Source organism: Euprymna scolopes, chromosome 37, assembly GCF_053919585.1.
Source record: "Euprymna scolopes isolate OS-2025 chromosome 37, ASM5391958v1, whole genome shotgun sequence".
In the NCBI taxonomy this organism is placed as follows: domain Eukaryota; kingdom Metazoa; phylum Mollusca; class Cephalopoda; order Sepiida; family Sepiolidae; genus Euprymna; species Euprymna scolopes.
The window spans coordinates 5,957,278-5,969,852 of record NC_136518.1 but is presented as its reverse complement, the minus strand read 5'-3'; the positions used below and the strand labels follow the sequence as shown (position 1 = coordinate 5,969,852).

The following is a 12,575-nucleotide window of genomic DNA, read 5'->3' as shown; positions in this document are numbered from 1 at the left end:
CACACTAGTTCTCATTAGATCACCAAAGAAGCAACGCTGAGCCTTGTGGATCGAAACAAGTGGAGAAAATTGATCATATATATATATATATATATATATGCACACGCACACAAAATGGCAAATAGAAGCCTTAAAACTTTTGCAAACAGAACAATGTTAAACAGATAAAAAAAAAAAAAATATATATATATATATATACATGTTCGAGATTGGAAGGGTGGGGATATTTTCCTGATATATTGTATTAATTTGTAAAAAAAAAAAAAAAAAAAAAAAAAAAGCCTCCATTTTATACATAAACTTAATATTAGTTACATCATTTTGTATGTCTGTTCATATTTTGAATTTTGGTAGACGAATACTTCTGCTTTTTACAAAATGGAAAATATTGCATTAATCTTCTATTATATAAATCTCAATAGTATGTGTGGGTGTTTTTATGTCTGCTAAGAACTTTTGTTCCCCTCATCATACAGGCACGAACACTGTATCGTTAGAAAGAGCGATCTCTTGGACGCATAACATTAAAAAATGGGGTGGGGAGAGGCAGATAAAAGCCTCACTTTTAACGCGGTTTACAAACCGCGCATGCACAAACCTCCATTATGTTCTTTTGTTTTAAATAGCTAAAATTGCTACGTTATAACATCTGTGTCCTCGTGGTTCCATTGATAACACGTTCACTTACTAACTTAAGTTATGCGGGTTTACACCCAGCACGCATCTTTTTTTTGCTTACAAAATTTTGGACAATGGCACCCAGATCCCATATATTTATTTTTTTTTTTTTAACGACCAGGCAACATTTATGCCAGTGTGTGTTTGTGTTATCCTTATAGAAAGAAAAGTTAGAGAATCTACATAAAATCTAAAAGCATAATCTAATGTAAAATTCACTGGTAAAAACTAAGTGTTCCCAAATCTCTAAGTGCCAGGATTACATAACCTCCTTAAAACATCAAATATTTTTACGAAATTTAAATTCTGGAGAAAACAATGGAAGTGGTTCCAAACATACAGGGTGGCTGAAAAGTCCCAGGACACTGGCCGAAAAGTCCCATGACACTATTTTTAATATTTTAATGCTGTTAAATATGATTGATTGCAGCTTTTGCTAGCGTATCAAGGAATTCTCTAAAAAAAAAATGGCACAAAGAACCTGGAGGCGAATGGAATTGTGCAAGAACAACGAGGGCCAACATACTGATCCCCTAGACCACTAAATTACTCTAGTTGTTTTCTGCTTTGTTTCTAATAAAGTTCTCTTTTTTTGTTGAATATATTTGTTTTCTGTGTGTTTCATTAAAAAATACTGTGTTTTATTAAAAATACATGTATAGTGTCCTGGGACTTTTCGGCCACCCTGTATAAGTTTATCAAACATTTCAGTTTTTTCTATGTTTGGAGGCAGAGTGAGAGAACAGTAAAAATAATGTAATACAAAGCTAGTTACCTCTTTTCAAGAGGTTAGTCACAATTTTAATTTCACTGCATCCCAGGCAATGCTACCTCGGCTCAGCTAACTTAAAATTGATATATTTTTAAAACTGGAACTGAAGTCGGGGGAGTACTAAAACCAAAGCATCTATAATGATTTTAAATCTTGTAAAAACTAATTACATCTATTATTAATAGTTTAAAAATTTAAACTCGAAAAGTGAAGTTGATTTAAAGAGATTAAACTTTGTTTTTCTTCAAATATACGTACCTTCTTTCCGCTCGTCGTCTGTGCGTGGGCGTTTTGCCTTTGGTTTGTAATTCATTCGCTCTCGGCGTCCCTCTCCTTCGTCTTCACTGTCGGATAATTCCTCATCTCTCACAATTCTCTTGTCACTGGCACGAACTTGAAAAAAAAAATAAATAAATAAATAAGAAAAAAAAATCCTTTTAATAATATCTTTGTTTTGTGGTATATCAGCCCATTGTTATTTAATTTAATGCGAAAACTATCAAAATCTACCAAAATTACTGGATTCGACATTTATTTACCCGATAAAGAAATTACCCCCCCCCCTTTTTTTTACACGGTGGTCACCACTTATCAAGGCCCGGAAGCCACTAAGGGATAAGGGTTATTGCAAGCAAAGTACGTTGGTGTGGAGATTTAATAAAGTGTTTACTTAAGAGGACGGTTCATTTGGAATTTGTTAACGTTGGACTTGAAGACATCCAAGTTGTAGTCAGGTGGGAAGCAGGCAGGCGGAAATGAGTTCCATAGGCGTGTAGTTCTAAGAAAGGAGCTTTGTTCATGGAATCTACGTTTTGATTTAGGCACAGATAAAGAGTGGGGAAATTTTTCACAGTGGATTCAGCTAGACGGGTGTTTTTCGTGAAGGATTGGCGAGGGGGGGACCAGAGATTGGAGTTCAGACGAGCACCTGCCATGGAAATAACGATAAAACAAGGATAGGCTCGCAACGTCTCTTCTGTGGGAGAGAGGTTGCAGGGTAGAGAAAAGGGCATCCCCCACTAAGCCACGAAGTCTATTTTGTACTCTTGTCAAGGCAGGATAGGCTGTTTTTAGCAGCTCCTACCCAGATATGGCAGCAGTATTCCATCCTTGGACGTACTTGGCTTTTATATAGATAGAGAATTGCATCAGTCAAGATTTTAAGCATAAATACCACAAATTGCAATAGAAGGATGTCTTACAAAATTTAATATTCATCCATTTGACGATCACCAGCAATCAAATGTTCAGTTTTCCATATAAAAGAAAATTCAGTTGGTGTTAATCAGCACTATGTATGAGAGTAGATCCAAATTTCCATCTGAATAGATCAGACGGGACCTGAAATTGCATAATTATGATCACTGAACTTATGCAGTTATGGCTTTAAAGCTCCATTTGTTGCAGATACTGATGGTATGAGATTAAGAAAGCAAAGCCTGTCATGGACATGTGTCAGTAGCAGAGATGTGTCATTGAATTCTTGGTACTGATAATGGTGGTGACTACGTAGGAAAATAAATTCTGGAGCGCAAAAGGTTAGTTGTTCTAATAGTACCACTCCCGTCTTCGTAGCTCTTCAAATTTGAGTTTTAAAAAGCTTGACTTCTGAAATATTGCATATATTGAGGCCCCTACATAAGTATTAAGTTAGCTAGTGTGCAATCATTATTAGGGTTGAATGAAAGACGGATGACAAAGCAGGGGCAATGGGTCTAACGCTGTAGACAAAAAGTTGAACGATGACAAATGATATAACATTTTCGAGTTGAAGAAAACTAAGGTTTTTCAAGTCAGATGTGAACGAGACATGGCCAATAATATTCAAGTTGAATCTTCGTCCATCTACACTCTTTCTGTTAAGTTAATTATTGAGATAACATTAGTCTCTTTCGCTGCTAAGTCTATTCTCTTCAAATAAAACCTTGAAGAAAACTCTGCAAACGTTTCCTTTTCTGCATAAGAGTTTTGTCTTAATTAAACAGACAAGATGATTGACAGACACGCATAAAATGTGGGGAAAAGAAACAGTGATGATGAAGAGAATAAGACCAGCAGATAAACATCACATCTGTATAAAAGGCATTTATTTGATTTGTAGAAAATATTGCATGCATTTTGGGCCTCTGCCATAACCAATGTAGAAAATAATTGAAGTTCCTACAAGAAAATTCAAATTTTTTTGTTTTGTTTTTAAATGAAAATTGCTCCAGACAAGGCATGAAGCCATTTGATGCAAGGAGCCAAGAAAAAAAAAATTCAATGTCAAAAACTAGCCAACGATGAGCATCAGATTCTGACCCAGGTAATAGGAAAAAAGCAATTCTTTCCTTTTTGTAACAAACATTGCTCATGGAACGTGAGGACTAAAGAACAAAAAGCGAGAGTTACAAGATAGTCCACTTTCTACTCTCCTCAATAACATCTTTGAGTGATAGGTTAATGAATTTCATAATGGCTACATGATCACACGCGGGGACAAATAAGCAATTAAACGTTTGCAATGGAATTTAAAAAACATTACTTTAAATTATCAATTCAATTTCATTGTTTTGGAAATAAAACAAAATGCTTTTTTCTTTATATTAAAGTAATTTTTTTTTTTCTTACTCGAGATTCGTTCATCTGGATTTTCTTTATCTTCATCCCCACTATCCTCGTTGACAGCATCGTCTGGAATGGCTGCCATTGGGAAAAGAGAAAATACAATAAAACATTAGCAGAATATTCAATATTACAAAAAAAAAAAAAAAAAAAAAAAAAAAAAAAATATTGAAATAAATTTTTATTTTTTTTTTTTATTTCTAAATCAAACGAGATTTATTTTAAAAATAGCAACACAAAAGGAACAAAATAAAATTGTAAACCAAAAATTAACTAACCTTGCATTTGAACACCTGGTGCATGTGGAAGCATACGTAGGTTCTCATACAAACGAGATCTAAAAATATAAAACGGACCAAAAATTGGCTTAAAAAAATAATTTTTTTTATTTTATTTTAATATACCGATTGTTATTAAAGTTATACCAGTCAATAAAAGAGAAAATCTGACTATTTTACAAGATGAAGTAAAACATTTTGATTTCATCTTTTTTTTTATTTTTATTTCAATGAAAATATCACAAATATTCCCCATTAAAACTTTGTTAATAGTTTCATTTAAGTTTGGATTTTTTACTAAGCAAAAAAAAAAAAAAAAAAAAAAAAACCTTCAATTCACAGTTTCAATCAGGCTGGGTTATTTTTGTGTTCAATTTAAATAGGAAACAGTAAAAAAAAAAAAAAAAAAAAAAAAAAAATTCAAGCAATATTTTAAAGGGGAGTTATTAAAGAAATATTAACTCTAGAATCATTTCACATATAAAGCCTACAAAAAAAAAAAAAAAAAAAAAAAAAAAAAAAATCAATAGATTTTCAAAAAATCTAATTTAATTTTTGCTTATAAAATTTGATGCTAAATCGCTAAAGATTTTTAAGGAGAAAAAATTTTTTAAAAATTGAAAAAAGGAAACGGAAACTCACTTGATTTTCTCCAGATATTCTGCCGTGTTTTGATTGGCCATATTTGAAGGACTAATGTGAAGTTTGAAGTCTGGTCCATAATATTCGAAATAATCATTGTAGGGCAATTCTGAAAGACAAAAAGATGGACAAATGAAACGGGTTGGTAGAAACTGGAAAAATTTTGAAACTTCTAGTCATCAATTCCAAAAATCATTTCTTAGAATTTTTTGACTTTATATGAAGACCAATTATTTGGATTACATTTCTTAATTTTTAAGTTTTGATCTATTTAGCCTTCGGCCTTCTTCAGGTGCATTTTTAAAATCGAACTCTGGAACACCAAGCTGCACCTGAAACAAGTTGGAAATTATAATCAAGACATTTAGAATAAAGTTGGAACAATTCAAAGAATCCATATTAAAAATCAGATATTTTTTATTATTTAAAATGTTCATTTTAATTGATCACTTGCTCATAATTCATGTTCGTCATATTTTCAGAATGGTTTTTACAAGGGAGTCACCACTTATCAAGGCCACTTATGAAGGAATCATGAAACATTTAAATACTTAAAAAAATGAGTACCAAACAAATAAAATCATTTCCATTACAAAAAGAAATAACACGCATTGCAAGGGTTTAACGAGTTATGAATGTGAATGCACCAAATGTGATTATTTCAAATATGCAAAATCCAAATAACACAAACCATTGATTTACTTGAACAGTATGCTTTCCCATCAGAAAGCAATGCTTGCTCAGCGAAATTCAGATTTTTCCATTAATTTGAAAATTTGCAACTGTAGATCAACTTGAATAATTAAAATTTTTAGTTCTTATTAGTAATTCAACCTAAGAAAAAAATCTTTATGATCTACATACCCATCAAAGAACGAAGATGTCAGATGTCATATTCCAAAAATAATGTAAATGGATGAATTAGTTTTTTTGTTTTTTTTTTTTATTTAAGAAAATTAAATTTATGACTAACCAAATGAGACAGGCAGTAAATGCCATATTTTTTTTTAGGCTGCATTAAAATTGGAGGGAAGATAACTCAATTCGACTAACAAGATTTATCTATGTCTCCAGAAGAGATCATCAATGGCTGAAAAAAAAAAAAAAAAAAAAAAAAAAAAAAAAAAAATCGCTACAAATTTTTAATTTTATCTTAAATAAATAGCATGATTTTTGGAATATGACATCTTTGTTTCATGACATGAGTACGTACACCATAAAGACTTTCTGTATTTTTTTTTTTTTTTTTTTTTTTAAATAAGCATAATTTTAGATATATATCAAATTTTTCATTTTTTTTTTTTCTATGGAAGTTACCCCAGACAAGGCATGAAAGCCTCCTCGGTTTTGGAAAGTATGCTAATTCTGAAAATCATGCCAGAAAGATAAAGTATACCAAAACTTTGACACAATGAGATTACAAATTCTTCAACTTGAAGTGCCCTCTTGTGTTCCCTAAGTATTGGATGGATAGATTCTGCACCAGAAAGCAACAATTTACTCTTCTTTGCCAGAAACATCCTCATGGAAGGCAAAGACTAAAGGACAAAAAATAAGATAGTTACAAAACTACTAAAAGTAGACCAATGTCCATACATTTATATGCAAGGGCAGAGCTTAACAAGATCTTATTTTAGTGTGGGGAAAATCTAGCAAAAGAAAATATCAAATAAAATAAAAATTGGGGGTGGGGCACTCTGTATATAGAAATTACGTCAGTCTAGAAAGATTTCTCCATCAACCAAGGTAATAAAAAAAAAAAAAAAAAAAAAAAATTGCAGCACTATACGTTCCTATTTACTTGCCTCCCCAAAGGGTAGAGTTAGACACAAAGTCGGTTTTTAATGTGGGGAAAATCCAGCTCCCTAAAAGAGGGCATTCTGGAAAGAAACAAAAATAAAAATTGCCTCAATGTAGTAGGATTTCTCCTCCACTGATCGAGGTCAGAAAAGGTAAAGTGTAGTATCAGACCAGATACTACACTTTAATCTTAGCCAAAAAATCCCTACATGTTGCTACTGTCAAAAAAACCAGGAATTATAATTTCAAGGGAGCTAACTAAGTCAACAACACAAAGTAGCCAGACGTACTCTGGATGAGTCACGTTAGATTGGTTAGATGATTTTAAAGCATATCAACCTTTTCCAAATCATAAAAATCATGTTAATAAAAAGTTTAGTACTTGTACAGTTTAACGAAGACATTAAAAAATGAAAATATCGAAAAAAAAGGTTATATTGTACATATCCGTTATGGAATGAATTCCTTAGAAAAAAAATTTCATCAAGTAGTTTCTTTTTTTACAGCGAAAAAACAATTTATTATGATACCGAGCAAAAGGTTCGATTTTTAGGAAGAAAAGCTAGTAATAAAGATGGGGAGGGAGTGTCGGCGCTTTAACTGGAGTTGTCTCCTCGTGGCATGTCAAAAAATTCAAAGATGTCTATCTTCAACGCGCTGTCATAAAAACGTGTTTTTCTACTGTGTAAAAAACAAAAAAACTACTCGATCAAATTAAGTGAAATTTTTTTTCGGAGATCTTCAGTCCAAAACGGATACGTACAATATAACCTTTTTTTGATATTTTCATTTTTTTAATATTTTGATTAAACTGTACAAGTGCCAAAATGTTTTTAAATTACTTAATGGTTAAAAACGAGTCAACTATAAATGTGAGATCAATAGATTCCAATCCAGAAAACTGCAATTCTTCCCTCCTTACCAGAAAGATCACTCATGGAATATGAGGACTAAAGAACAAAATAAGAGAAGCGAGAATCACATGATCGCTGAAAGCAAACCCAAGATTTACTTTCTAGTCCCTTTATCTTCTGCAAACAGATTCTATTTTAGGTAAACCATAAACAAGTACTACCATGACAGGTCTAAGCAGACTTTGAACTATTATGGCATTCTCCAAAAAACCCGAATGTAGTATAGGTTTGGCTTGGTTTGGTTTATTTTATGGCATATCAACCGTTTATTAGCGTTTTATGGCATATCAACTAGTGCGGATCATTTACTGTCGAATCATTTATTGAATTAGGATGGGGTTTTTTTTTTGGAGGGAGGGGGGGTCAACTTTTGGGTTGCACAAATTCTTAATTACTTTCAAAGTAATTTCTAAACTTTTGATTGCTTTCAAGGTTTTATCAGTATTGTTTAAAATAATTTAAAGAGTTGGATTTTTTTTTGTTTTTTTGTTTTTTTTTTTTTTTTTTAATTATTTTATTATTATTTTAAATACTCGTTAATCTGGTTTGGTGCCACCTTATGAAATATTTCCTCGATTCCATTTACTGCGTAATATTTGTTTCTGATATCTCTGCATTTCCTGCATCCCGAAATGGGAGCGCATTAGTTTAGGGTGTCCAGTTATAATTCTTTCCTTTTATTACAGTTTTGTTTTCCCTAATTATTTTTTTTTATTTATTTATTTTTTTTTTACATAGGAGTCACCACTTATCAAAGCCCGGAGGCCACTTGAGGATGGGGGGGGGGGTTAATGAGTGTACAGTAGTCAATGGGACAATATCGTAGTAATCGTTAGTAGTGGAAATTTGGTAAATTGGATTACTTAAGGGGAATGGCTCATTAAGAACTTGTTTACATTAGACTTGAAGACGACCATATTGTAGTCAGTTGGGAAGCAGGAAAACAGAACAGGGTTCCACAGGTGTGCAGTTTTAAGAAAGAAATTTTGTTCATGGAATCTATGTTTACGTTTTACATCGACCAAAATGTTATGCAGATAACAAGCAAGACGAGGACTGTAGTTTGAAGAATCCAAATAATACAAAACTTTTAGATGTCCATAATTGGACCAAACGGAAATGCAGCAGCCCAATTTTTGTTGGCTTCTGAAAGGAATGCATTTAGCACAACACGGACATCACTTAAACGTATCATTTTCAAAATATAACCAATCATAATCATAATCAAAACGAACGTCAGAGAGGAGGAGGACGATCCTGGTTTATTCAGGAAAGTACCCAGAAATAAAGTTTTTTTTTTTTTTACATGGGAGTCACCACTTATCAAGGCCCGGAGGCTACTCAAGGATAAGGGTTAATGAGTGTACAGTAGTCAATGGGACAATATCGTAGTAATCGTTAGTAGTGGAAATTTGGTAAATTGGATTACTTAAGGGAATGGCTCATCAAGAACTTGTTTATGTTGGACTTGAAGACGACCATATTGCAGTCAGCTGGAACGCAGGCAAATGGGAGAAAGTTCCACAGACGTATGGTTCTAAGAATTCTTATTCTAATTGTAGTTTGATGTTCGTGTAGTTTATTTTGGATGCATGTATCCCCATTCTGCTTGCCACTTTTTTTGTATTCCCTCATTTTTCTATTGAAATCTGTATATGGAATTTTTATGTTAGTTTTATATTCCTGCAGAAAGCTTCCTTGGTTGGTTTATCAACTTTTCCATTGCCTGATATACCAACAGTACATGGTATCCAGGCTAGGATGAACTTTTTTCTTTTTCACTGAATGTTGTATAGAATCATATCAAACAGTTTAAAGAAGAAAAAAAATAAATAAAAAATAAAAATTCAGGAGAGGAAGGAGTTTTAGCTTACCGTTTGCGATCTCACAATTGAGAGCAATGGAAGTTTCATGAGTCCAACAACGGGCAACATTCCGGATAGTATAACCCCCGCCTCCTAACATCAACAATGGTAGGTTCCACTGTTTCATGAATTCCACACATTTACCGTGACCTGCAAATGTAACCAAGAGACTTAAAAAAATCTATCTTTTAAATAAAAAAAAAAAAATAAAGATGCGTCCAGTTAGAAATATACATTATAATTTGTAAAAATATAAACAAAATATTAAAATTACATAATTAAAATAGGATTATATTTGAAAAAAAAAAAAAAAAAAAAAAGATCTTAAAATTAAATGTTGATTGTTTGGTTTGTTTTACGGGATATCAACACTTCAGCTTATTTAATGCCAATCCAGTAATTTTGGTAAAAGTTACTATGTTTCAAGTTCTTTAAATCTTCAAATATTTTTCATGGTGTTTGGTTTCATTGTTTTGCAGACAAAACAAATTTTGACTTTGCAGAACATGATTGAGTTTAGCAAAGAGAAAAAAAACAATGTTAGCCTGGTCTTGTAGCACAAATTTTGTGTATATAAAATATTTTATAAAATAGGTGGAAAATTATATAGTGTGCCGTCCAACCCAATTGTGTATTTTCATTTCAAGGAAAAACATTATGTACTTACGTGTCACAGCAAAGTTAACAAATTCAACAAAAAAAAAACAAAAAAAAAAAAAAATGGTTCAGTAGAAAATATGCTAGAGCTGATGTTCAGAAAAAAAAAACATGCAGTATACCAAGAAGAAGCAAGATGACCTACTTTAAAGACAGTGTTACTGGATTCTGCACAAAGCAACAGTAGAATGCAGTTATCTCCCTTTGATTTTGATCCTTCTAAAAGGTTAATTTAAGATGAAAATAACTTCAAAAAAATTGTTTTTACTTATAATTATTTTTCTACTGGACCATTTTTTGGAATTTATACTAATGTCAGCATAATATGTAATAATGTACTCCCTCAAATGCATTTTTTCAAGGACACACGATAGTAAAGTTGCACCTTTTATATGAAGGGGAAAAAAAAAAAAAAAAAAAGTCTCAGGGAAACAAATGTTGATTAACCCTTGTATTTTCCACAGAAGCAAATAATTATACTGACAAGAGAACTACACACTTAAGGACGAGGACATTATTTCTAATTTAGGGGGGAAAAAAAAAAAAAAGTGTCGGAAACAAATGTTGATTAACCCTTGTATTTTCCACAGAAGCAAATAATTATACTGACAAGAGAACTACACACTTAAGGACGAGGACATTATTTCTAATTTATGGGGGAAAAAAAAAAAATCATACAACATGGCCAATGTTGACACAATACCTTTGAGAGTCAAGTTGAAACAACCGAGTCGATCTCCTGAGAGGGAATCCGCTCCACATTGGAGAACAATGGCACTTGGTTGGTACATTTCCATTACTTTATTGATGACCTGAAGAGAAAAATGTCGTTTTGTGACAAGCATTGTATACATATATTTATTTTTATTTTTTTAGAGAGAATTAGACCTGGAGTCTAAAGAGCAGATTTTATTTTAATGTATTAGTAAATGTATTAATACTTTTAAAAAGAAAACAGCGCCCATTGTGCTTTAGATATATAATAAGCTCAATAGGTATAGGTATTCTAGAGCTATATAAATATTGAGTAAATTTTAAATTCAGAGACAAAATATATCAGCATGCCAAAAGATAGACTGACTGAACTTGAAACCAATTTTATAATGGAGATAAAGAAATCTGCCTTACTCACGACCAAAATGCTAGTTTTATTTTGGTGTCTTCAACTTCTCCCCCCCCCCCGCCCCCACTATTTTTGCTGATGAGGAGATTTTGTTTTTAAAGGACAAAATTTTTGTCAATTTCAATAAAATGAACATCGTTTCTGAAACGATTGTACAATCGAGTTGATTTTGTTTGTTTTTCCTTTTGAAACTGATTTTTAACTCCCAATTATGAATTGTTTTACTCATTCATATATATATATACATATATATACGTGTGTGTGTGTGTGTGTGTGTGTGTGTGTGATGGGACGATTCCAATACAATTTACCAATTCCGATTCTTTACGAATCCCTAAACATTTTAACTATGGAGTTGTATTTTTTTCTGATTACCATAAAAACATGTTAAATGTGTAGACATATTCTTAAACATAAAAATATACGTGTAGGGGATGATCTATCGATTTTAGCTTCACTGATATTTTAAAATCAATAAATATTTATTATTCTATCATTATGACCAGCAATGGAAGATTTTGCTTAAAAAAAATTATAAGAATCATTTTGGCATCAGAAAATCCGTACAAATTTTCCCGATTCTGATACCCTCAAATATACCTAACACTAATATATATATATATGTGTGTGTGTTCTCAGTGGTGCTAATTGACGCATTCAACACAAAAATCCCGGTGTAAGCATCAACTATTGGACAGATGGCAAATTATTCAACTTAAAATAACTGTGCTGTCACCAGGATTAAGACCGTCATCATACGAGACTTTTTCTTTGCTGATCACTGTGTCCTCAATGCCAACACGTAAACGTGCAGTATATTACGGATTGTTTTTCTAAGGCATGCAATAATTTCGGTCTGACCATTAATCTAAGACCGAAGTAACGTACCAACCTGTTCCTAGAAAAGGCTATGTTCAGCCTCAGATCTCAATTCATGAAACTAATTGAAAAGCTGCGGACAAGTTCACTTATTTGAACAGAATTCTATCAAGAGCAGTACACATACACGAAGCTGATTACAGGATTGCCGGGGATAGTGTTGCCTTTAATGTCTCAGAACCACTGCGTGATAGTGTAGAGGAATTCTACACAAACTTATCGTACGTGCCGAGCACATATTGACTAATAGAAAAAAAAGTTTACTTGTAGTGGGCAAGGCTAAGTAAATGCCTGGGTGTGAGAATACTCGTAGTTGGCAACAAATGTGTTAAAAAGAGAATTTGCCAAAAAGTTTCTTAGTTT

General features: G+C 32.3%; 1 protein-coding gene across 2 annotated transcripts in view; it reads right to left on the bottom strand.

The window, feature by feature from the left end:
* Positions 1-12,575, bottom strand: part of LOC145261050 (histone deacetylase 2) — a 100,741-nt gene that overhangs the window by 21,607 nt on the left and 66,559 nt on the right. For both annotated transcript variants that reach the window (XM_080119211.1, XM_080119212.1), the window contains exons 8-13: positions 10,914-11,022; positions 9,563-9,703; positions 4,975-5,083; positions 4,333-4,391; positions 4,061-4,132; positions 1,709-1,843 (exon numbers count right to left, since the gene is read on the bottom strand). In XM_080119211.1, coding sequence (XP_079975337.1) covers positions 1,709-1,843; positions 4,061-4,132; positions 4,333-4,391; positions 4,975-5,083; positions 9,563-9,703; positions 10,914-11,022 — 625 coding nt within the window. The remainder of the gene's footprint in view (positions 1-1,708; positions 1,844-4,060; positions 4,133-4,332; positions 4,392-4,974; positions 5,084-9,562; positions 9,704-10,913; positions 11,023-12,575) is intronic.